Source organism: Cataglyphis hispanica, chromosome 1 (assembly GCF_021464435.1).
Source record: "Cataglyphis hispanica isolate Lineage 1 chromosome 1, ULB_Chis1_1.0, whole genome shotgun sequence".
NCBI classification, from domain to species: domain Eukaryota; kingdom Metazoa; phylum Arthropoda; class Insecta; order Hymenoptera; family Formicidae; genus Cataglyphis; species Cataglyphis hispanica.
In genome coordinates this window covers 2,296,912-2,324,314 of record NC_065954.1, presented here as the reverse complement: position 1 = coordinate 2,324,314, position 27,403 = coordinate 2,296,912, and the positions used below count along the sequence as shown (strand labels likewise).

The following is a 27,403-nucleotide window of genomic DNA, read 5'->3' as shown; positions in this document are numbered from 1 at the left end:
TGTATAAATCTATATATGGTCTATATATAGGTATGTATCCTCATGAATAAACTTTTATATTATATTTCTATTTTATACTACATTTTTTATTATACTATATTTAAAAATTTAAATTTATTCACGAAAATACTTATTGATTATATTGATTGGTAAATTACATTGTTTAATTATCGATTGTTGATAATTTCCGACTATCAATATAAAAATTTAAATTCGTGTCACTCCTTTAATAATTATATTTGCCCAATATTTTGTTGATTTACGAGAATTTAACTTTTCGCTACTTAAAAACACAAAAATTAAAAATTTAGATATTTCTAGAATTGTGTATCTCCTTTGCTGATTATGATATAACCCAAGCAGAACATAAAATCGCAATAATATCAAATGACATGAAAATAACATCGAAATCATAATTTTGATAATCATAATATTATTTTGATGTCATTTTGATATTATGATTTTTTATCTGTTCTGCTTGGGAATGCTAATTTTTAATATTTAATTAATTATTAAACTAATTTTTTAATTAAATCATTTAAAATTCTTAATTAAAATTTTAATAACAAATATATAAATTTATTTTTAATTTAAAAAAAACTTATTGCACTGAAATACGTACAAATATTTAAGACAACCTTCTGATTTTAAATCTTTTTACACATGTGTGTGTACATATGAGTGATGAGATCTAAACAGCGTCTGCTAGTGTTCGCACTACTACGCATGCGCGGGATTTGTTCCTCCGTCTTGTAATGCTGCAACGACCGGGAACTCCGCTCCGCACTGACATGACACACACAAATAATTGTTATTATTGACAGACCTATAATATGTGAACTGAAATTTTTTGCGGCGCGTTTTTGTGCGTATTTTCGAGAGCGCGCTTAACGTATGTAAGTACTTTACGGGCGATCTAAGCCGATCAAGAAATCGCGGAATTTCGCGCGAGCTTCATTCAGCAAAGGCGAGATTTTTTCTGTCAAACTTGCCGTCACACGCGAGAATATAGGTTATGTGAGCTCGCGCGAGTTGAGTGAGTGAGCGAGCAAGCTCGTCGCACACCCTTGCCCGTTTGTAGAGACTTTCCCCGCGCGCGATGGGCCAGGGTACGGAAACGTGCGCCGACCGACCCACGGAGGTTAGCGTCATCAGATTCGTCTCACGGAATCGTACCATTGAAGAGATCGCGCCGAAAAAGGTGAAGTTCACGGGGAAGAAGCCATTGGTCGCGTGGGGTCGATGACCTCTAAGCCAAAACAAATAGTAGTATAATAAACTGAAGCGGGTGTGAAAACACAAAAGTTTTACTTGATAAGTTTTGCTTATCTCACTCTTTGGCATAAATTCAACAATAAACATTCTCAAAATTCATTAGACATTCGTAATAATATATAAAGCAATAATTGACTTTATTCCTTTGTATATATTGTTTGTTTTACTAAGAATGTATATATATATAATTATTAGATAGCAAATATTAAATTTTTTAGAATCCCAGTATATTCAAATCTCAATGTTAAAAAGCATGGAAATAATTTCTATATTTATCAACAATATAAATCGTGTAATAAATGCACAAAATATATTTTGCAATATTTATCATTATCCACACTTGTCAAAATTGCAATGTATTACATTCTTGAATGTATTACATTTATGAAAAGAAATCTCATTAACATTAAAATTATTTTCCGATACATAGGAAGTATATACTTGCAAACAACAAGGTTGCGGTAAAATATTTACCAATCAAGATGAATATAAGACACATGAAGTGCTGGAGGCTTTAAAGATTCGATTTATGTGAGTTTGAAATAAAATTTATTATTTGTATTGAATAGACAAATAAGTAATATTACAGATGTTTACAGATTTGTTAATTAAAAATTATATTTAAGAATCTATTATGAAATATTATGAATCAATATTATTCAATATTATTCAATAATATTTAGAACCTCTTTTTGGATTAAAGTTTCTCTAATATCTATCTAAATTTTTTATAGTTGTCGCGAGCCAGGTTGCGGAGAAGAATTATCAGATCCAGGTAGTATGTGGCGACATTATCAAGAATGGCACAACAATGAAACAAATGTTTTTGCATGTCCATACACCAATTGTGGATCTTTGCACACTACTAGTAGTAATCTCGAAGAACATATTGAGAGTTGTCATAGACAGCCACCTACACTGCCAATGGAGCCTGAAATAATTTGTTTTGAAGGTCCCGAAAATGTGATAGACGAAGAAGGCATGCAAAAGACTGATGAAGGATGTTATGAAAAACTGCCAAGCGAAAACTTTACTTTAAAGGAAGAATATGTAAGTAACGATGAAAGCTCTCATGTTAGAGATGAAACTAAACTTCAGACAAAGAACGACTTTTGTCACGAGCAGATTAAAATCGCAGCTCTTACAAATAACGAAGATTATTCGAATAATGAGCCTTTGAATAGTATTAATAAGTTCCCTAAAGGTGAGGACCTACTTATAATTAAGGATAATTTCTTACGAAAATATGATAACGTTGCACCAAAATGCGAGGAAATTCTCCAAGTGGAATGCACACAAGACAAGAATAACGTTGTTTATATAAATGGTGATATAACTATTACAAAAAATATGAAAACGGAAGTATGCAATTTAAATTTACGAAATCAAGAGCATAGAATAGATTTGGGAAACTTGGAGCGAGTTTTTCGGAATGGTCTCGAGAACTCGAAGATTGAGGACAGCTCAGTAGAAACAAACAGCAATTGTTCGGATGATGAGGAATACACTCCAAAGAAACAACGCATGTCTAGGTACAAACAGGAAACATATAAATGCGACGTCAATGGTTGCGGGAAGAAGTACAAATACATATCGCACTATCGTCATCATCAAGACAGTCATAAATTAGTTACGAATACAATTAGTTCTAATACTGGTAAGCAAGTGTCGAAGGTAAAACAAGGAAAGGCATCTACTGTCAGTTTCTTCATGTAAGTACAATTATATACTTAGATGCGTGCACGATTAATAATATTTAAACTATTCAAGTAATATGTGTAATATCTAGATGCAAAATGCCTGGATGTGGTGCGCAAGTAAATAATGTAACTGGCTTATGGAAGCATTATCAAGATAATCATGCCAATTCCAAGCCACCAGTCGTACAAACTGCCAAGAATAATGAAGTGTTCCGGTAAAATATAAAGCAATATATTAATGATATTACGTTCATTATAAGCATTGTGTATCTGTAGCATAAATAATTGTACTAAGTCGACATTTCAGATGCAAGGTACCAGGATGCGAACTAGAATTTAATACAACATTAATGTTGTACAAGCATTTCAATGAAATTCACTCCAATAATTCCATTAGCAACACGAACGGAAAGACTGGCAACGGAAGTAGTTTTCATTTCACTGAGATATTCCAGGAGGATGCTACTGCCCAACAAGTAAATTTTAAGACTGATTTTAAAGCCAAGCATAATATTAACTTGAATGATTATACCGAAAGTGGCGACGAACATACCACTCATATTGCTAATAGTTAAAGAGGAATTTTCTGCGAATTGACATAAATATCTCATGAGGAGCACCTTTTAATTTCCTCGGGATACGATATTGAATAGTTAAAAGGCACAATAATTCAGAGTATTTTACAGAGATCATTATTTAGTCAGGATCTTAATCTAAGTCGCTTTAAGCTTATGTGTTTGGTCTGTAATTGATAACTGCTGTTAATTATGATTGATAGACTCTCTGTAGCTGTAAGTGTGTGACATGGACTTTGTAGAATACTCTGATATTGATCAATAAACATTATCGGTATGTAAGAAAATTTACTGAGCTGCCTGGTGTATGCTGCAGCAGGACAACAGTTTGGAGTTAAATCTAATAGCATAAACACTACATATATATATATCATTCTACACTAAGAATTTCTCGTTGCTATAAATAAGAGGCTAAAACCGCTGCAGCAATATGCACCTGTAATGAGACTTCTGACTCTCTTTCTGTACTGATTTTTACTATTTTATATTATGTCATTTTTATGTAACTTATATTCCCTTTATATAAAATTATATGTATATAATTATATATATATAAAATTATATATATATGTAGTTATATATATTATCATATTACCATAGATATTTCCTAATAACATAAGTATATTGTATAGCATTTTTATTTGTATGTCTGTACGTTTAAAAATAAAGTGCAATATTAGACAAATATAAAAGAAAATATCTTATCAAATGATACATTGACTTATGTATATACATTAAGAATTATGTTTGAGAAAGCTACTTTAATATTTGTTATGAGATAGCCAATGCAACATATATATATATATATATATATATATATATATATATATATATATATATATTTATATAAATAAAATCAGAATCAGAATTTAAAAAAGACAGGTATATTTTTTATTGGATTTATATTTCTTTTACACATATTATCTGAACTAAAAAGAATTCTCATTAGATATTTAAAAATAAAAGCGATACAGCGATGTGCAAATTCCAAAAAATGTTTTAATTTTGTTTATGAATTTAAATAGTGAAATAGAGGAAATGATTGTAAAATATTTCTTTTCTTTCAAATTCAAATATATTATAAAAAATCAATGTTTTTGACTATAATAGTATCGACGTAAGATATCTGTCGTTTTTTATCACGCTATAAAGAGATTTATTATATATTATAATTACCATTAATAGTTTAATATCATACCTTATCGATCTCTACGGCTTCAGTGAGACGACGCGAGATTGAATTTGGCGGTCGAACAGCGTCCCGGAAATTCGCAGGCGTAGAAGATTACACAGTGGCGCGATCTCCTGTGCACCTCGTTGCTCGTTGGTTCGCCCGTCCGTCCGTTTCGTCGTCGATCGCAGCGGTCGTAGCGCGATTCGCTCATACAAACGGATACGTATAAAATGGCGAAGTATAGTTGTTATTTATTCGCGCCGCATATAGCAAAGTGAGAACCGAGAGAAGCGGATTGGGGGACTCGCGATCCATAGTGCGTCGTAAGCTTGACTAGTGTATTGACGAAACAGTGTATACAGGCGATTGTGAGTATCGCTGTTGTATGTTGGTTTTTCGAATCGAAACGGTTATTCAAACGCGTGCACGACGAGAGATCGTCGTCGCCTGTCGTCCCCCATACAACGTCGTACGTGATCTCGTGCAGGCGCGCAGACTAACCACGTGTTCTTCCGCGATTTTCGAGCTGCCGCATCGTTCCTCGTTACGAGATAACGTCGATACCGGCCTTCGGCGATTAATCCCCGATTAATCCACGCGGGGCGAGGTTATGAGAGTCCCCTGCAGCGAAAGATCCCGCGATTGATCCCTGATCTGATCGCGAATAATTGAGTCCACTTGTCGTTTCTTCTGTGATTAGCATTCGTTTTGCATCCTCGATGGAAATTTCGATCGATCTTAGTGACGTCGTCGCAAGGCAAGGTACAAGCGCGGCTCTCTTTGTCCGTCGATTTTTTAGGTTATGATCAGTCCGGGATTGGAATATCGTTCCCCGTATACTGTCGCCTTCGGTCGGATTAAATTTACGCGATCAATCATATTATTTTTTACATATTATTTTACGAATTGCATTTTCGAACGGGATAGAATTTTGTGTTACCTCCCATGAAGATTAGGATTGCATTGATTAAGGTTCTATTACGCGTTACGATTCATTGCAAAGCTTTCTCTGACAAGAGTGTCTGCAGTTAATTATCTCTTTCTAATTACGACTAGCCTCTTTAGAATAAATATATATATATAATATTATGTATATTTTGAAATTTAATAATACATTGTGAAAAAAATGTATGTACCAAGATATTTTCTTTTTACATTTTGCACAAGGAAATATTTAAAAATATATAAATATACATAAAATCTATTATTGATATACTTTTATTACAGATTTATTCAGTTCTGATCATATATAACATAATGTAAGAAATCAATATTGATTCATTATTTGTATATATCTCAAGATTTATTTAATAAAGTACTAAAATTGTATCAAATTATTTTAATTATTTGATAAATTTATTAAAATTTTTCTTCTTTTAATTAAGACATTGATCTAAATTATTTGTATAATTTGTATGCAAGTTATTTTATTAAAAATTTTTGAAAAGGTTTTGATTTCAGAGATGAGTCTTATTAATTATAAACTTAATTACAATAGAAAGACAAGTTTCATGTTTTAGTATTTTCTTTTTTATTTTACTTTATTTTACTTATTTCATCACGAGATATGTATAAATTTATTCAAAATTTATTGGAACATAACTCGTGATAATTTGTGTTTTTTTGTAACATTCTATATATATATATATATATATATATATATATATATATATATATATATATATTCTTTATAATGTTTCTTTATAATATTTTTTATAATAATTCTTTATAATATATGCACACATATATAATAGTAATAATTGTGAAAAATTATCTTTCAAAAAGTGAATTAACAATATACAGACTATCTCAAAATTTCAAAAAATAATCCTTAATAATTGTCTTAACAGTCAGGCATTTTGGGTATAAATACAATTTAGAGAAAATTTTATGATATATATACATTTATTTTCATTATAATTATTGCTTTTTTCACACAAAATTTTTTTCACAATATGTCATGTTTTATTGTCTAATTATTTCATATGTATCTTCTATTGCATGCTGTTATAATTTGCAAAATGTTTGTTTATGAATAAATCAACACATTGTATAACTAGACTAAAACATATACATAATCATATTTATATTAATTTTTTTTTTAAATAATGGTACAAAGTCTTTGAAGCACATGTTGTACAAAAATTTGTAATTATAATGGAACAAAGTATCCAGATGAGTGCTTGAGTAAATACAGGCATATTATATATATTATACTTTTTTGCAATTAATAAAATTTTTATGCTTAGAATTTCTTGAAAAGAGAAATTAATTTCTATAGGAGACTACTTTAAAAATTGAACAGTGTTTTCATTAAATGTGAAAATTTATATTTTTTATATCATCCAATTCTCTTCTTAAAGAGAGAGTTTATTTTTGAAAGACATTGCAGATCTTTTTCTTTTATTTAAAAGAAAAACATATTACATAAAATACCTGCTTAATAAAATTAAATGCAGTCAAATTTTAGTTACAAAACTACAAATAATAATTTTATAAATGTAACTTTTTACATGTCTTTTGAATTTGTGGCGTATTTTAAAAGTTTATCTTTACAATATTGTATTTATAATTTCGTACACATTGCCGATTATACACTAGACATTAGATTTACATTTAAATTTCTATTTTTTATTTTTTGAATAATTTTATTTTTATTATTTATTATTCCTGTGAACAAATATTAGAAATTAATACATTTAAAATGAAACGCGGAATATGTATAATCGCGAAAATCGAACGTAATTCGTAATTATTTTCCGTAGGTTTTACCGCACAAATTCTACAATTCTAGCAGACATGATATTGATGGATTGGTCTAACTCACTGTATTAATAACAATTCAGTTTTGATCTTTATTAAATGAGAAAAGATCATAATTGCCAGCGGTTAAGTGTTGAATAATATGGCACAATATTTTAATGTTGTGACAAATCCTAGTGGTACTTTTACATTTGAGGAAGTACCACCGAGACTCTGCACTGTAGGCGGGCAACGGGTTCAGTTAGTTGTTGAAGACGTTAATAATAGCGGTATTAATGGTCCACAACAGCTTGTGACTTATTCCGCTGCGCCACAAAACAGGCAGGCAATATTCTCCCCGCAAACTATTAATTTAGGGAATCAAATAGCTGCAACACGATTGGAGCAAGGGTAACTCATATAGCATGCATTTTCAATTACTTTTAAATGTACTCGAATAGTGAAATAACAGTCTTGTTTCTCTCTTAAGCTCTTGATATTTCACGAGAGAACTGGAGAATTTCATTAAACTTATCAATTTAAGAAAGTATAGTTCTTATCTCAGAGGAAATAAATTTGGGATGTTGATATATGTTACTGATCGTAAAAAATAAAAAATTTAGTCATTCTAAAATTATAAATATTTTAATGTATAGAAATATGTATCTTATAATTTTACACAATGGGCCATACATTTTTATTGAAACATGTTGTTTTGGTTCCTAAATATACAATTTTATGAATATATATAAAAAACACAATTATAATTTGAATAATATTTTGCATATATTAATATTATTGTAAAAAAATGACTTATATATCAGAATTAACACATATATCAGGCATAACATGGAAGAGACATTGATACAATAGCTTCTTAAAGTAGTCTTCTATTGCATTATCTTCTGTGTGTTTTATATGTTTTATATATATATATATATATATATATATATATATATATATATATATATATGCAAAATATATGTTAAAATATATATCAATACATTAATTATTTTATAATAATATAAATGTATTGCTAAATTTATAGGATAATACAATTATAATAATATTATTATACATTATTATACATTATAATAATGTTCATTAAAAAATTCTGATTATAAACATTTTAAAAAAATTTTATTATTAATATAGTAAAAAATAAATTTATTTCATTTAAAGTTTGAATTTCTATACCCACAATTTTTCATTGTTTGTTAATAGCCGAATTTTTATTAAGGTTTGATTACGTCTGCTTTTATTAAAAAATAAAATATTCTGGAATTTATATAGAAAGATTTCAAAATTTCTTGTATGCGTGTGCCTCAAAGAAAATATTACCAAATTGTCATTGTAAGAGTCTGCCTATTAATATATTTATTATGAATATATTGTGTGCCTGTTGTGTGTATCAATATAGAAATGTATCAATATAGTGTATTGTTAAAAAATAAAAAAAAAATCAAATTTAATTAAATGTAATGTATGTGAAAATTGAATATGTATCTGTAAATGATACTGGAATAATATATTGTGCGCATAGTTTTAATCCATTTTCTTAATATGTGTGGCCTATGAGAAATTTTTTACATTGATACAAACTTTAATTTTAAGTTTCTAATTTTACAATATGCATTATAAATTGCTACTTTGATTATTAATTTATGAACATTTATTGCAAACATTTGTTTTATCAATTTTATAAAACTATGATATAAAAACTATGTGTCTGAAAAGACTGAGACTAATAATGTTAAAGTAATGGTAATTTAAATTATAGAAAAAAATAATAGATTATTATAAAAAATGATAGAAACATATCTAATCTTTTTCTAAACTAAAAAAGATTTTATCAAATGTAATTTGTGTATCAACTTTATCAAATATTTATATACATAATATAAAAATACAATATAATATAAAATTATGTCTTGCAGTCAAATAGTAATAAAGTTCTTAAAAATTTTTTATTTCAATGCATACCTATTCCACCTTTTCATTATCTTGATCTAATTATCTACTATAAATAGTATTTAAAAAAAAATAACATTTTTTTCTAATAAAATAACATTCTATTATGTATTATTTTATTAAAAACATTTTTTATATTAACATATTCTTTAACATATATATATATATATTTAATATATTTAACATATTAATATCTTGCATGTTTAGTTAGAATAAAATTATGAGTGCTTGTGTGTGTGAAACTGTTTTATACTTATAACAACATATATAAAGTTTACTATTTTTTTTCAGACAAAATGTTTTTATAATCAAAACAAATGATATTGCTACAACACAAACCATATTAAAATCTAATACTGTAAATGCACACGTTGTTAATGAAAATATTGTAAGCATTGCAGATAATACAGGTAAATATCAGCAAATATTTATACTATAATATGTTTTATAAAATGTTAAATCTGCAAAGCAATCTTTTGTTATATCTTAGTATATTGTATAAGTAATAATAATTATTTAAACAATAATTCTTTGACATTTTGTTTTGCCTATAATATTACAAATATAAATTTAAATATAAATTTGTTTTCCAGGTACTAAAGTAGAATGTAAAAATGATGCACAACAAGCACAGTGGGTAAAAATGCAAAATGTTGCTACAACGACAAAACAAACATTGTTGCAAGAAAAAAATTTAACTGCCGTTATAACTAGAAATAACGTACAAAATAATATTACATTATCTGTGAGTTTATATATTGAAGTAATTTTTAGAAAAACTTTAATTTACTCTTTTATGCTTATCATCTAACAACTTTTAGCCACCTCTTTATATAAATTCCGGACAAACAGAAAAAAAACTAGTTAAACCTTGTCAGAACAAAAATCAACAGTTGTCAAATAACATACAGGCGGGTGCGGCATCTCAAACTCTAGATAGAGTAAATGCAAGAATTACAATGGAAAATCGAATGCAAAATTCTACTATGGTAGGAAATCCCAAATCTGCGATGTCCGTCTGCAATAAAGCTGTTAATTCATTGGGACAGACTGCAACTGTAAAGCCAATTCGTGCTTCTCCGAATATATCGCATCAACGGCCTGTAGCCGTAGTTCCTCCCGAAATTTCCAAAACATCGTCGAGAGTACAACCTCCGGATATGGAGAATTTGAATGAGCAAATCAAGCAAGCCAAGATCAAGCATATGCAATTACAACAGCGACAGCATGCTGACAAACAAAGGTGTCAACAAAATAACGTACAACGACAACATTCTAATACTGCACAGCATCCAGTTCAATGCCCGTCGAATAACCTTGTGCGTCGCTTGACAACCGCAAATTCTATACCACAAAGAACGCAGCAGGTTTCGAACTCTTTGCAAAAGCAACAAATGCAACAAAAATCATCCATGATAACATCACCTCCCTCTTCAGCTGAACATAATATGCATGTTAGTAGTACTAGTATGGAAGTTGATCCTCTGGAATGCATGCAGGAGAAGACACCCACAATGCAACAGTCTTCTTCGCCACAATCGGAAAACGAGAATTTAAATGAGAGTGTCGCTTATCTTCAAAAAATTATTAATGATCCATCAACTGCCATAGTTCAACATCAAATTAAAGGAAATGAAGCAAAAATGTTAGTAATATTAGGTACTGGAGAACAGAGATTAATCACGTTTGAGATACCAAAAGAAGACTGCACTGTACACGACCTATTGGATCAGGTACGTGCAGCAGTCTTGGGTCAGGTATGTCTGTATAATGTTGAAGATATGTACATTTGAAAAATAATACAGAATGATTGATAGATTGCTAGGAAAGAAAAAAAACAGGGACATTTTAAAATATTAAAATAAAAATATAACATCATAAGATACTGTCTCTTATTTAAGTTTGAATGTCTTTTTTTTTACAATTTCATGTTATATATATATTTGTGTATGAGTTTGTGTATATGTATATATATGTATGTATATATGTACGTACGTATATATATATATATATATATATATATATATATATATATATATATATGGGTTTTGAAGTTATCAATGTGCGATTAAGTGATAATGAATCTATTTATCTCTGTATTGAAAAATTGTAATGTAATTGTAAAATGTATGAAAAATTTTTTTTTTAGATAAATATTACATTCTCTGGTAAAACAGCAGTTTCCTTGGTAGATGATCCTACACTGGGTATAAATTACATAGTAGAAGAAGGATCACTTATATCTGATGGCAATGATCATAGTGATTGTAATACTATTCAAGAAGTTGTAAGCTCCACTACAACTACTGAAAGTTTATCACAAAATACCAAGTACGATATCTTAATTGCTTTATGTATTGATTTTCATGTTTTATTATTAAAATGCTAAAATGATAATGTTTTTAGTACATCAGATGAAAACAGTAATGCATCTCTATCAGCTGAGGTAAGATTGCTAATTTATTATAAAGAAACTAAAAGAAAAAAGGATATTGGCATGATAATTATATTATTTATTTTTTTACTCTATTTTTACATATATTTAGACAGAATTCTCTCTCTGCAGTAATTTAAAAATGAGATAGATATATATTTAGAAGTTGGAGAGAAAAAGAGGAAAAACCTAAAGTGCAAGAAATTCAGCTACAAAAAACAAACATCTATCACATAAGTATTTTCTTGTGAAATACATCAAAATAAATAAGTTTTCTGAATGCGACCATTCATGTTCAATTATATGAATTAGTAAAATATGCTAAAAACTCTTATTGATGAATAACTGTAAATCTTGATCTCCTGTTGTAAGTTTTGTTTTATTTTTGCTGAAAACTTTTATTATGACCAAGATTTGTAGCTATTTATTAATTTACTAATTTTCTGATTTACTAATTTATTAATTTAAATCAAAAATAGAAAATAGAAAAATAGAAAAATTTTTGATATATTTTAATAATCCATATTATCAAACATGAGTGATCGCATTCAAAAAAACTTATTTATTTTGATCTATTTTGCAAGTATAAAACTCATATGATTTCTTGTTTTTGATATCATAATTTAATATGGCTGCAGGGAGGACACAAAAGCCTTAGTAATAAACTGCATGATGAAAATCATTCGATGATATTTGTATCAGAAGCTGAATTTTAACATTAATTTACAAAAAAATATAATTTATATTATGACTTATATTTATATTTATTATAATAATATTTTTTATACATTATGCCAATTTCTTTACTTTAATGTTATAGTAAATATATATAATAATATAATATTTATATAGTTGATATATTTGTATGAATGATATATAAAGAGATATATTACATTTATATATATATATATATATATATATATATATATATATATATATATATATAGAGTTATTTATTCATTATATTTAAGAAAAATAAAATGCATAAATAGGAAGTGGAATAGATAGTATATAATGTAATTAATAATAATTACACAATACAAATGTGATAATGTCACATTGCTGCAATTGATAAAGATTTTATAATAAATTAAGGAAGTACACCTCCCTAGCACATTATTCAAAACTACGTATGTTACAAGTACGAAGTATACCATGTTATTACTAGGAACCTATTTTGGTCAAAGGGATGTTTGCTCTCTGTCCACACTGCGGCTACAGTTCACTCCACTTCAACCGATGTGAACGATGTAATACAAAATTTACTGAAGAAGTCAAGTCAATACCTATAGCAAAAAGGAAGGAGACTGGGATGTCTGTCGATGTAAGGATAATGACTGCGGTGCCAGAAGACCGATATACTTATTAATGCAATGTTTATCTTTTAATGATTGATTGTGTGACTGATCAACGATTAACAAATTTAGATTACTTAAGAGATTTGTGTATTAACATTTCTTGTAACAAGATGTAAGCGTTCTTATTTCAGCACATGTCCTTAAGAAGTGTTTCATAAGATTTAGAAAGAAGAGTTAGTGTCTTAGAATTAAAACATTCTCTATTATTGTCATATCATTACAGGTCATATTGACAGCAGTTTACAACAATCAACTTAATATGTCATATATTTCAATTTCTGTATTTAATTTCTCTCATCAATATTTTTTATGTCATTTGTAATTATATATTACAATTGTATCTCTTTACAGATGTTCTATAAAAAAAACAATGAACGAAATGCCACAAAAATAGAGAAAATGGGTCAAGATGGTCCTGTATCCAAACGACTCAGAGGAAAGAGTAGAACTAAACCAAAGCCTATTCATAAAGAACCAGGTATGAGAATGTATTTAATATACAAAATGTATGTATAATCTTCACGTTTATTTTATTATTAATTTTTAGAATGTTTGACAATATCATCTGATGAAGAAGAGGAGGGTAGGATTAAAAAGATTGAAAGCGTTAACAATAATGCACCATTAAGCAATGCAAGTAACGCTTTTAACGATGATATGGACACCATTCTGGAAAAAGAACCAGTAATTACAAACACTTCTATTTTTAGTTCATATAATGATTATCTGGCGCATAATGAAACAAGCAGTGAAGGTAATATTTTAATTAAAAAGTATAAATAATTGAACAATTAAAATATTAGCTAATTTCATAAAATGATACAAATATAATAACGTAATATAATAATGTAAAATTTTAGAAATTTGTGATAATCAGAGCTCCTTAGATAATGAACAATTACCACAGATTGCAATAGAGTGTCGAACAGTCAGAATAGGTTCTTATAAATATATTCCTCGGGAAAACGTAGTGATTTCTCAGAGTGGTGTAAGATTTAGTGTACCTTTGTTAGAAGATGGTAAGTTTATTTATTATGAAAAGACTAATATCTTTTATAAAGATATTTATTTGAAAGATATTTATTCTAACATTTATTCTAATATTTTATAGCTACAAGTTTTGTTACTCTGGATGTGAAATCTAAAGATATAGTTAAATTACTGATCCATTTTGGGAAGACAATGCCGGTATTATTTTTTTATACATCTACAAGTGCAGCCGCCATGATACGCGAGTTGCTCGGAATGCAAGATCCAAAAGGACCATATTATGATCCTGCTGGAAAAGGTATTTATACAATACAGGAATATTCTCTGTTTCTGTCAAATAATGATTTTCAACAATATTATTTATTTAATCTTCATAATTTTTGACACAATATATGTACGTACAGAAAAACATAATATTCTTAACGAGATGATTAACATATTTTTTTACCTTATTACTTTTTAGATCATACGCATAGACGTATTACATTATTATCAGATAAATTACCAGATGATTCGAGACCCAAATTGACGAGTTTGTTTTCACATGGAAATAAAATAGATGAATTGAATCCTAAAGAGGCGAATGATATACTTTTACGAGCATCACCCAGGGATGTATGTATTTGATTAAATAGTTGATTACATATGTATATATGTAATAATATGCATACACATATATTCTTATATATTTATTTAATCTTCACAGAATCAACAACCACCTAATACGATTACACGAAAACAGAGTCAAAGCTTAGTACCAAATATTGTTAATGTCAGTGATAGCATTCAAACGTAAGACTTTTATTTAATAATTGACTTTTTGTTTTTTAATAATTTAATATTTTATATGCGCGCGCAAATACACACAAATAAAGTGTATTTTGTAATTTTATTTATATTTTTAATATCTTTTTAATATCTTTTTAATATTTTTTTCTTTATGTACAGTTAAATACAGAAATTGCTTTTTTTTTTACAGTATAACTGTATATCCACCACCTCCTGCAAAAGGAGGAATAGCCATTAACACTGAAGATTACTTATGCCTTGCGGAAGATCAATTCTTAAATGACGTGATTATAGATTTTTATTTAAAGTATTTAACCTTAGAGATATTATCAGAATCTGATCAACATAGGACGCATGTGTTCAGTTCGTACTTTTATAAACGCTTGACCAGCCCACATGCTCAAGCTGCCGAAAACATTGTGCCAATGACGCCTGCCGCCAAACGACACGCAAGAGTACAGAAATGGACAAAGAATGTTAATATATTTGAAAAAGATTTTATTATAATTCCTATTAATGAACAGTAAGTAATTCTAGATTTTCGAAAGGCAAACACATTTTTTTTATATAATAACAATATAATAATAATATAATATTGTTGTAGCGCGCACTGGTTTTTGGCTATTATTTGTTTTCCTGGATTGGTTGGAAAAGTTTCATGTACTATGAAAACAAACGAAAATGATATTAATAAAACTATGAGAAAAAGTAAAAGGCTGAAAGAAATGAAAACAAAAGCTGTTACAATTGGTTCTACAACTATCACTCCTGTACCTACGACCATAACGATAGATCAGCAGGATGATGGATCTGAGAGAGACGAAGCTGAAGGCGACGATGAGGAAATGGAAATGGACAGCGATGAAGAGGTAAAATAAATTTTATTTATATAATGATAATTTTTTCTATTTTGAAACATTTGATCGTACCATCATACCATATTTTGTTTGCACAGGACGAGACGGAACAATCAGAAGAAAATAAAATCCAACCTCATATTAAAGTTGAGCAGCAAAAAGAAACTATCAAAATGTATGTACGCATACACATGTATGCAGACAGTACAATTCATGCAATTTATCATCAATTGAATATTTAAATAATTTTATTTACAGTCCCTGCATATTGATATTTGATTCGCTTGCTGGCGCCAGTAGAGCGCGAGTAGTCGCTACTTTAAGAGATTATTTAAGTTGCGAGTATTTTGCTAAACTTGGCATAGAAAAGACATTCACAAAAGATACTATTAAGGGAGCGTGTCCGAAAGTACCCCAGCAATCAAATTTTACAGATTGTGGATTATATGTATTACAGTATGTGGAAAGCTTCTTTAAGGTAAGAATACATACATTAAAAACAACAAAATTCTACTTTATAATTATTTGTTTTTACATTTCTGATTACATGTAAAGTATGAATATAATTATGAGCCCTTTGTCTTCCTTTTTAGGATCCAATTAAAGATTATACTTTGCCAATTAAAACTTTGAAATCATGGTTTGAGGAAATTATTGTGACAAGAAAAAGAGAGGAACTATCAAAATTACTAATTAAATTGATGAACAATACTAAAGGGGATAAAACTATTAGTTTGCCTACTGTGAATTTCCCCACGCAAGATGGCAAATTGAAACCGAAGAGTGAAACTCAGACAGATATAAAACCCACGAAGCCGGAGATGGAGAACAAGAAAAAGCCTACAAATCTAGATGCAGAAACGCGTATTGTCTCGTTTATCGGAGAAAATACTGAATCTTCTAATGAATTTGTTAGTAGTAGAACTTATCAGATCATTCCTTATCCTCTAAGTTCTAACTCTGAGAATAATACAACGGAAATCAATGTGACTGAACAAAAAACTACGAGGTATAACACAGTATACCTTTTATAGTTTTGTAATTGATAAAAAATTATTTTCCGCACCAAAATACGACCATATACAACGTACGAACCATTTTCCTGATTCGACTTCGTTCCCATTCACCGCAATTCTCCATGGATAAATTCTCCGGAAACGCTTTCTCCCGAACGTATTTCCGTACCTATCAAAGTGTGATACAACTCTATAAAAAAACTATATGCAATTTTTTTATTAATATTTTTTTTGTATAATTAAATATAACAACACAGCTATATTTTAATATATTAAACATTTTATTGATTTTTAGATCATCAAGTGAAACGATGTCCTATTTAAAAGCTAAACGAATTCCTAGGCTAGTATCAAGAACACAGAATCAAGATGATTCTCCTGCTAAAAAGCACAAAGGGGAGTCCTTCAATTCCTGTAAATAAATGTTTTTTTTTCTACAGTGATAAGATTAATGTTAATCCACATTCACGAAATACATGAAATCATTTATTTCAATCTATATAATAAAATATGTAGTTAATTTCTTTATATCGAATAAAACTACAGATTTGATTTCAGATTGTACATCTAGCGTCTCTTTATGTGATTGATCTTATTTACTCTGTAATGTTTGTTTAATATCGATTTATTAGATATACAAGATGTTTTTTTACATTAATAATAAAGTGAAATGTATCAAGTTTTAACAATACGTCGTCGTTCCGCAGCATCTACAACGTCATTGATGCTTTGCGCCACCCAGTTTTCTGCGAGAATTTTTATCGATTATGTATTCGGGGAAATATAAAAATACATCTTCAAATTCAATTTGTGATTATAATATATTTTGTAATGAATATAATTAAATCCGGTATACTTTTTTTGAAAACCGATTATTTTTAATCACATCGGACCAATAGCAGCAATTCATAGTTGGACAATACTACTACGCTTTGAGACAATTTCAGCGAACGCTATATTTAAAGCCGCGCGACATACCTATGCAGATATATTCGGTACTCGTAGTTTTAAATAGCCGCTACATGGAATCTACACTCAATGTGAATATTTCTTGCGTGAAGTATTTATGAAAACCGAAATAATAGAAGCTGAAATAAAAAAATAGCCAGCGTGATATTCAGTGAATTAATTTCGTAAGTTTTTACATTCTCAATTTATCATGTTAATTAAGTAAGTTAATTAAAGAAGAATAATTTGTAGAATTGATAAAGATTAATTATATAATGCGCTTGTGTGTTTATCTCTCGCGCCCTTTTATTATTTAATACGTATAATTATGTACGAGATATTTGATAATTATTGATAACAACGATATTCATTAATTTGTTTTGATAATTTATAATTTGAGAATAGAGAAAAATATCAATTTTTTTCTATGATATTTAATTACATAACATTACATTAGATACAAACTATAGATCTTTAATGCACATCGAGTTATATCGGATATGCTTTATTTTACGCTCTGTATGTTTCTATAATGCCGCACTTATTTAAACGTCACGTACTTTAATAGGATAATGCCTGGATCAATAGATTTGATAGTATCTACAGCATACATTGGAGTTACAATTTGGATAGCATATTGGCTAAGGCTTTATGCATTATTCTATCTTAATTCTTATCCCCTCACGAGGATTCTGGCTCTAGAATTTATAGCTGCGGCTGAACTTTGTGGAGCATGTTTCGAACTTATTATAAGTAAGTTCGTCCGTACGACTCTACAATAATTATTTTCTTTATATCCATATAAAGCCATGCGGTATTGTAGGATTAATTTCTGATAGTCGATAGACTAGCGCATTTAAAAATGAAATTTAAGCATTACTTAGGTTGCAATTATTATTTTATACATTTAATTTTATGTTGTATATTATTATATATTATTGTTAATATAATTATCCATTCTTTGTATCTATTTTCAAACGTTTAATTAAATTTTTTCACATTAAAATTTTCTATTATATTATACATCGTACCCGCGATTTATCTTATTTAAGTACCTCATTCTTTTTCGAAAATGTTAAACTTGTCTCTAAAATTAAATAGTTGCGGACAATTGGGGAGTATGAATGTACGCGCTTTATCTGTTTTTACTAACGATATGGTGGTCAATGAATTGGGATGAAGCTTCAGCGTGTCCTTACACACATATGGAGGATGTAATTGTAGGTAAAAAACCCTTGGGTGTCGCTTTTCTATCGATATGTGCAGAATTGGCCGGCGGTCTCATCATATTCAAATATATTCAAATATTATGGGCGCTCCAACTTGTTTCTACGCACAAGAATAGGACGTATGAAGATTGCACTACTGATTTACAGGCAAGAGCAATCACGTTTGATCTCACAGCAGTATTTAATTTGCATATAAATGTGCTATCTCATTAAATAAAATATTAGCTTTTCACACTCTTATCCTACACAAATTATACTTTCAAATATTATAAATTTATTTTTACATATATATACATATTTATATTATAATTAAATTGTATTATAATTCATACGCGCAGTAAATTATCGTTACATAATATATAATGTGTGCTTATAGCTTAAAATAATTTTATTATTAAATTGTTGAAAATGTAACGCGATTTTTAGGTGTCTGCTATAATTGGAGCATTTGTGGAATGCATTGCAACATGTATATGTAGAGTGGTATCACGTGTATTGAGTGATCTGAATCCGAGATTTAGTACGGTCATTGATGCTTTCGTGGGAACGGCTTTGGTGGTTGCAGGTGGGTAAATCAATACGTCACACGATATAAAAATGTCATTTTATTTTTATAATTTTTTCGATGCATTTCAGCTTTCAATTATACCGGTGGTTACTTCAATCCCGTTTTGGCGACTTCTTTAAAATATGGTTGTCTGGGAAGCACATCTATGGAGCATATAATAGTTTATTGGATTGGAGCGTGTATTGGGTCTATCGCTTCTTTGCGCGTGTACCGTATGCCGTTTGTTCAAAACTACATTCAACTACAGGAGAGTAAAGATTCTGTATATTCTTAGAGATAAAATTTATATAAAAGGATTTTTAAACAATTTTATAGATGCTTGGTATTTATAATTATGACTTTTGTTTAATAACATATTTCTTGCTTTCCAATAATGTACAAAAAAAAAACTAACTGTGTACAAAATTACGTGCCAAACGATAGTATTATACATTCCGATTGTGATTATCGTTAATAATTATAACGCACAATCTTGGAAGATGAAACAAAAAATGTCTTAAGATTTTGTTGAACTGTACTGTAAATATTAAAAAAAAAATATATATATATTATATAATATATTGTTGTGTGTGAAAACATGTTTTTACCTTTGCGACTTCTTCTGAAAAATCAAAAAATTTAATATGTACGTATAATTGAACAGAATTTATTGTGGAATATTTTGATAAAATATTTCTTGAGCGTAATTTTTTCATTTATTGAAAGATATATTGATTGATACATAGATATTATCAATAATTAATAAACTTTGTATGACGAATTACAAGTAGTTAAAAAATAATAATTTACATATATAATTATGGTATATACATATCAAAACGTATAAGTCATGTACAATTATAAAAAATATAAAAATACATAACGCAATATATATATATATATATATATATATATATATATATATATATATATATATAAGCTAATAATAAATAATATATATGATGATTTTTAGGAGATACTGAAGAAGTTATATATAGAGCTCCATCTTAGGTGATAAGTCATATTCAATTGCTTCATTCTTGTACATCTCAATATTCTGCAACATGATTAACAGATGCGCATTATATATTTTCAAGTCACATAAATTTCATAAATGACTTATGCAATCTTTCAATGTCTTTATAATTTATTCAATTATTTACTATATACTACTAAGTAATTATCTTCTTTATTTATAGGTATTGGACTATACAACAAAATATTTAATAATATTTTTTTCTCCACTCATAATATAAAACAGAATCACATTTCAGAACATGAAACTGAAAATGTTTACTTTATAATCAAGAAAATAATAGAATTGCCGATATTGGTCTCTGTAATTCAATTGGAAAGAACTCGGTATGCTCTTTTATTTAAAAAATTAGTATATTTATTACAGTAAATATTTATCACTATGCAGAAGCTTACCGCGTCGATATCCTTGTCTAAATCTGCCACTTGTTTTTCGTGCGTAACCTTCAGCTTCTCCTTCTCACGACCCTGCTTGATCTCCATAGTCTTTCTCTCATCCATAAATTTTTTCGTGTTCTGTTGCTTCTTTTCACGAAGCCGCCTGTCCTTGTCACCCTTCGTTTTCAAAGTCTTGTCGTTCATTATTTCTTTCGCCGTTTCCACAGATATTTTCGCTTGATTGGCATTCATTTCCTTAGCGTCTCTGGAAAATCAACGTGTAATTTCGCGTGTGAGCAAGATCGTGACAAATCAGAGAATTTATATCATTGCGAGAGCATCAATCAGCGAGTATTATATAATAAATTAAGACGTGAACTAACTTGTCGTGTTTCGCCTGCATCTGTTTAACTTGCGTGGCTTGCACGATCTCAATCAGTCTCTTTAATTCATCACGAGAGCCCTGCATTTGATTCTTCAATAATTCCCATTCCTCCTTCCTTTGCTTCTCCATCATAGCAGACCATTGAGCCGTTTGTTCACTTATAATTTTCTTCACATTAGCGTCTTGCGCCAAAGAATTTTTGCTAAAAGTATCAAGACACAAATCTTTCAAACATTTCCCTTCTTCTTCTCAACGCAGAATTATTAATAATTAAAAAATATCAACATAAACGCACTCCTTTCCTTTAGTTAGCTTTTCGATGGCACTGCAATGATTCTTCTGCATGGTTTGTCTTTCCTTCATATGCTTCTTTCTCATGGCATCCAACTCTTTCTGATGTTTCTTGCCTAATTTGAAGCCTTTCTCTTTTTTCAAAAATTCTAACGTGATAGGTTCCAGTTTTAATTCCTCTGAAATTATATAATAATATTGCACACACGTTTGATATAATTTCCTTATCATTCTCTTATTATTTAATTTGGTCATTTTTTTTTCAAACTGATATAGAAAAAAATCGTTTGTATGACTTTATTATACCCCTTTTTGTCTCTTCTTCCTTCTTTTTCTTAGTTTCAGCCTTGGCATCCGTTTGTTCTATTCCGAGTCCCTTCATTGTTTCGTTCTGCTTCTCAGCAGCCTTGCTAAAACCACCCGGATCCGACAAGGCGGCCATAAAATCTGAAATTGGAAGCGGGCTTGAGCGAAAGCGTTGTGAGAAGTAGTACTATTTTCGAGCAACGCTTCAAGCGTTACCTTCGAATCCATCAGGGACATAAATCTTCAGTTCTATGTTACAGAAGAGCATCGGCAACGCCATCGGGAAGTTTGCTTCGGTCTTTAAAGAGATGTGTCTGTAGCCGGCCTGAAGACCGTCCAAAGGTAAGATTCGTTGCCCAAGCAACTTGCCACTCTCCTCATACACGCCTGCGTAAAATAAAAATAGATTAAAAATTATATTCTGTTTATAGATGCCAATATTTATCTATTCACGAGGTTTAAAAGTGAATATTTTTATATTTAGAAGAAATTTTATATTATGATAGACAGTTCTATATATGTAAAGAAAACAGAAGGAAAAAAATGAATCTCAGTACCAAATCTGAGCACCGCCAAGTCGGGAAGCACGACCTTCCGAAATAAGAATGGCTCCTCGTTGTAGACCGGATTCAGACCGTTCGCTGGCACCATTCGTGTCCTGAATTCTTTCTTAATCGTGTCCGCCGGTAGACCGTACATATCAACTTCCACGTACGTGCCCACCTTCTTGTCTGACAAGAATTGACCGGCTATGATCTGAACGGCGCACTGCGCGGTGATGATACCGTCGACGTCCTCGGAAAAAGGATCGAAGCTTCGATCAGGTCTTCGCATGAAGTCGGGCTTCAGCAGGTAGCCCGTAGTCCCGTTGTACTCGAATTTCCCCTGATTGAGCTGCATCGGCAGATCCGGGGTTTGGAAATTCAAAGCTACCATCTGGCAGCCAGCGTTCCAGAAGACCTAGATAAATTGCACGAAAAGGTAATTATAAAATAGGTAAAAAAATTTATTTACTTTCTCTCGATTTATAAATAGATATCAGAGATCGAATAAATAATAGTTCGCAGTGTACGTAGAATGTACGAGACTTTTGAGATAGCCTGTATATTGTTAGATAACGGGAATAGATGAGTAATAACTCCACGGGGAATTTGAATGCGTTTGTGTTATTATTATTACAGCGGTTACCTGAGGCATGTAATTCGAGGAATCAGCCCTCGTGCCCTTTGGATATATTCGACTCATTTGCCGCTTGTTGTAATTAACGAACTCGACGGAGTGAGTTTTCAGATAGTTAAGAGCGGCAGTCTCGGAGAACGAAGACATATTATGATGTATATTCTTGCCTAGAACGTCGGGGTTGAGACATTAGTACGCGTCGCGTGTGTGGCTCGTGCACACGCTCGTGTATACGTTCATTCATTTAACCCTTCTTAAATCAGGATACATGTTTTGCCATTTGCCACTTTGGTTAACTTAAAATATTATTAATAAATTTATATATAATATTATTAATAAATTTATAAATATTTATTAATATTATTAATAAATTTATATATAAAAATTGCAAAGAAATGTAACATAAAAAAGTCTTTTAAATATACATATTTATTAAAGAATTTTTTAATAAAATTAAAAAAAAATTCTTTTAACTATACATATCTATTAAAGAATTTTTTTGTAAAATTTTATTAGAGTGCTTCCTAAGAAGAGTTAAAGACAGTACTTTAAAATGATACAAGATAGATTCTTGAAATGATTATAGAATTGTTAATTTATTTTTAAGAATGATATGGAATTACTACTAAAAAGATAAGTGTAGAAATTTTGATTGTATTGATATACGTACTCTCCGCCGTTTCAAAACTCTGAAACTTTACTGGTTGCGCGTAGTTTATCATCGAGGAAAGCCAAGGGTGAACTCGCATAGTGCTGCTCGTGTATTGAGTTACTTGTACCTCTTCAGTTCCCTCGCCTCCGGCAGAAGCTTCGTTTTCCTACACGACAGCAAATATATCGACGGCAATTCCAGAAGTTTTTTCATTTTCCAGAGAGAGAGAGGGAAAACGACTTAATTTTTGTTTCTCTAAAAGTTCATTAATGTGATTAATAACCTTTGGCGGCTCGGGAGGTGGAGCAACGGCGGGTGCGCTGGGATCTTCTACATCCTCATCTTTGTCTTCGAATTGTCCGGCACGGAAGAGCTCGAGCTCGACTTTTTCCACATCCGGTTTCAATCGCTTGTTCTTTATTAATATCTTGCGTTTCAGTTCGCATGGTGGAGGGAGAGGACATCCTGGCTCGAGCTGGAAAAATATATTTACGAGGTATTGAATATTAATTTACTAACTGATTTATAAAAATAATTATTAAACTTGACGTTCTCACGATATGCATCTCACTTACAGGATAATCTTTTAGGGGTTCCTTTAGCAACAGATCGCCGAATATCTCATCGCAATATTTTGCCAGCTTATATTGCTGTTTCAGACAACAATGATTCTCGAAGCTTAAAATCACAGGATACTCGGAAGTGACAAATGCAGTGTCTCTTATGGCGTAGATCACATCCTTGAAGAGGATGTCGGTGCACATAGCTTTGCCATGAGTTATGATGGGCTCCTCGTCTTCACCTTTACCATCCCAACAATCCAACTCGACGCATCTAAGATCAAAATAAATTTTCTTTTATTAAATGGAATAAATTTTTTGTCAACATTACATTTAAACAAATACCTGCAACCAGCAAGCAGAACTTGTCGATACATCTCAACAGTGCTTTTGCCACCAATTTGGCGGCCGCTGAGGTAAGTGTTGTGACTTGAATTAATGTAATAATGTGAGAGCGGTTGATCCATTTCCATCCATTCATCTAATTTATCTAAAAACACCGGCGCATTCTCATCCGACATTAAATACCGTATAAAGCCATCTTTCGTCAATTTTTCTGGGTGCAAAGTTAAATAAAGAATATTAGATTTTTGATATCAAAATTGATGATGGTAAAATAAAATTAAACTTGTCAGAGAAGCTCACTTTCCGCTTTCATTTTTTCGTCCATCTCGTAATCATTGATGATTTCCGTGCATCTCTTTTCAGTGTACAAAGGATACAAGATTTCGTTGAGTCGTGGATCCCTCTGTTTCGTATTCATAAATTCCACGAGTTGCGACAAATTTATGGTGTCGACTTTTCCTTTTGTACTGTAAAGCGAAAACGATGACGTTTTTGCTTCGTAACGCGTGATATTAATAGTCTGATTGTAAGTACTTACATTGATTGAAAAAGTTCTTCAATATCATTTCTAGGACAAATCTTAAAGTACAAACTGTAGAACTTATCGAACGTGAAAGCCTCAGGCTCTATTTTATCGTTCTAAAACGTAGAAGATTGCGGTTGGCGAAATATATTGTATTTTTGTTAGTTATTTGAACAATTTGATGTGATTTCTCGCCTACAAATCTTCTTTAATAATTCTTTCTAGTAAACATTAACATTTTCAAAATACTAAACATACCAAATAACATTATAAGAATGATTAAACACAATTAAATTTTATATATATATATATATATATATATATATATATATATATATACGAGGTATTATATAAAATTTTTACGAATACCATTTGAGAGTAAAACATTTTTACTGTCGAATTAATAAAGTAACACGCCGAGAAAGTTATGTAATTAATTGAGGATGACTTTTCTTGAAATTTTTCCAACTAAATTGCTGGTAGCGTTTAAACATTAATTAAGAGCTTTTCTTTCTACAAATTCTCGTATTTACTCACTTTTCCATTGGGCAAACCCAGCTCCGATAATCCTTGATAAACAAGTTTCTCGGTCTTTCCAGATGCAAAAGTCTTTGATATCACTTTCACAGGGACCTTTCCTTTTGGATCGACTTGAAAACTTAATCGCATCCAACTGACAAATTCGATCAGATTTTATGTAATAATCAAAGAAAAAAACATACCGTTAATGTTTAGACACATATTTTATTATATTTTTATATTTTCTATTTTATTTATGTAAAGTTATATTAAATTTGAATTAATAATAAATACATACTGCTTCATAAGCTGTGTCGTCGGACAAATGTTAGATGCTTTTGTGTTATGCGTAATTAAACGCAAAGCAGCCTGCCAATCCTGAATTAATCACAGGTCAGCAATAAATATAAGATATAAAGAATAAAATGTATTGACCATATTAGCGATGAAGCAACATCAATTTAAAATAGACGTAACTACTATAAAATAAAGAGAGGAAACATAATATGTAATTAAATACAAACTTAATTTGATCGCGACTTTGAAACAGAAAATCAACAATTGTCTATCAATTGAATATTTGTTTACAGATTTTTTTGAAGCCTGTATTTATGCATATAAATATTAATCAATGCTTCTCAATTTTTTAATTATTACCTTAGCTGTTTGTGCGTCCGCACATACAATATGCTGATAGTTGATGTTTGTATAATCTACTCCAGAACATATAGTTAGACTTTTTTCGTCCAACTGCTCTAATGTTCCATGTTTACTTAGTTTGTTGCATAATTTTGGCTCCTAGACAGCCCAATCGTTCGATATAATACAAATTATTATTATTTATTATATATATATAAATATATATATATATTTTTTTTAATTTCGCGCAAATTGTTTTTCTCTTCAAAATTTACCTTTGGCGTGCCTCCGTATCGAATGTCGCTTACTTGAGCCAATTCTATGACTTCTCCGTCCTATCGAAAAACCGTAAGTAATTTATACGCGCATTTGTTTGTTGAAAAATGAGAGTAATCCGAAAAAATGGAATTATAATGTAATTATACATATAAAATTATATATATAAGGGTATACATGATCTTATGTTCATCTTTTTTTTTTCGGGAAAATATTTATTTATTTAGACAGACATAGTTAAAAACTAGGCTACCTTGCCGTCGCTTTTCCAATAAATAAAGAACCCATACTCGTCGACTTTGAATAGGCAATTCGGCTCGTATTCGGTCGTCTCTTTATCTTCGAACCATCGATCGAATTCCGCGCCCTTCGTCAAGAGCTCGGGTACTTCGATGCGCCAATTAAACTCGAACTTCTTTGTCATGTCTCGGTGAGTTTAAGCGGAACGCTATTAAGGTAAACTTTGACGTGAACTTGAGCTTGTCCAGTACTCAAATGAGAGTGCCATCGTGGCACTCGTGTCCCAGGGATGCATAATGCAATTAGTTATATCTAATTTACCGTATAAGGATTCAATGCGATCGAAATCCGCTTTGTAACGGAGATCCTAAACTTACATAAGCGCAACGTTATGAAATCCGCTCTCCCTATTGTATGGTTGCTTAATAGCCAAATATATATGCAATACGCAAACGGGGAAAAAAAAATGA

The 27,403-nt window shown here is 30.0% G+C and overlaps 4 protein-coding genes across 11 annotated transcripts; 3 read left to right on the top strand and 1 right to left on the bottom strand.

The window, feature by feature from the left end:
• Window positions 1-773: 773 nt before the first annotated feature.
• LOC126848084 (uncharacterized) lies at window positions 774-4,221 on the top strand. Its single transcript, XM_050588655.1, has 5 exons — window positions 774-1,201; window positions 1,706-1,806; window positions 2,010-2,987; window positions 3,065-3,190; window positions 3,283-4,221. The coding sequence occupies exons 1-5, from the start codon at window positions 1,100-1,102 to the stop codon at window positions 3,548-3,550; spliced, it is 1,575 nt and encodes a 524-aa protein (XP_050444612.1). The 5' UTR covers window positions 774-1,099; the 3' UTR covers window positions 3,551-4,221.
• A 634-nt stretch (window positions 4,222-4,855) lies between these two features.
• On the top strand, window positions 4,856-17,445 carry LOC126848050 (sentrin-specific protease 6-like). Of its 8 annotated transcripts, none has more exons than XM_050588584.1 (20): window positions 4,856-5,040; window positions 7,490-7,877; window positions 9,729-9,847; window positions 10,031-10,182; window positions 10,259-11,194; window positions 11,587-11,768; window positions 11,844-11,883; window positions 13,040-13,195; window positions 13,581-13,707; window positions 13,777-13,983; window positions 14,090-14,248; window positions 14,341-14,517; window positions 14,683-14,834; window positions 14,926-15,011; window positions 15,199-15,531; window positions 15,613-15,877; window positions 15,964-16,040; window positions 16,124-16,343; window positions 16,459-16,874; window positions 17,177-17,445. In XM_050588584.1, exons 2-20 carry the CDS (start codon window positions 7,630-7,632, stop codon window positions 17,301-17,303), a joined length of 4,179 nt encoding a protein of 1,392 aa, XP_050444541.1. In that variant the 5' UTR covers window positions 4,856-5,040; window positions 7,490-7,629; the 3' UTR covers window positions 17,304-17,445. The 8 variants fall into 8 exon arrangements, with proteins under 8 accessions (XP_050444541.1, XP_050444549.1, XP_050444521.1 ...); XM_050588592.1 differs by having other exon boundaries at window positions 4,856-5,092; window positions 10,259-11,170; XM_050588564.1 differs by having other exon boundaries at window positions 4,856-5,092.
• Window positions 17,446-17,840: 395 nt separating this feature from the next.
• Window positions 17,841-20,178, top strand: LOC126848154 (aquaporin-11). Its single transcript, XM_050588802.1, is given in 5 exon segments — window positions 17,841-18,014; window positions 18,398-18,582; window positions 18,931-19,205; window positions 19,485-19,623; window positions 19,695-20,178. Coding segments are annotated over 4 exon segments (801 nt in total). The 5' UTR covers window positions 17,841-18,014; window positions 18,398-18,401; the 3' UTR covers window positions 19,901-20,178.
• A 372-nt stretch (window positions 20,179-20,550) lies between these two features.
• LOC126853663 (1-phosphatidylinositol 4,5-bisphosphate phosphodiesterase) lies at window positions 20,551-27,213 on the bottom strand. Its single transcript, XM_050599583.1, has 19 exons — window positions 26,947-27,213; window positions 26,693-26,752; window positions 26,436-26,576; window positions 26,077-26,156; window positions 25,797-25,932; window positions 25,275-25,375; window positions 25,037-25,203; window positions 24,737-24,947; window positions 24,407-24,665; window positions 24,115-24,306; window positions 23,850-23,997; window positions 23,189-23,346; window positions 22,558-22,960; window positions 22,217-22,387; window positions 22,001-22,141; window positions 21,699-21,873; window positions 21,402-21,605; window positions 21,037-21,283; window positions 20,551-20,662 (listed from the first exon to the last, which is right to left on the bottom strand). The coding sequence occupies exons 1-19, from the start codon at window positions 27,115-27,117 to the stop codon at window positions 20,594-20,596; spliced, it is 3,234 nt and encodes a 1,077-aa protein (XP_050455540.1). The 5' UTR covers window positions 27,118-27,213; the 3' UTR covers window positions 20,551-20,593.
• Between the last annotated feature and the right edge of the window lie 190 nt (window positions 27,214-27,403).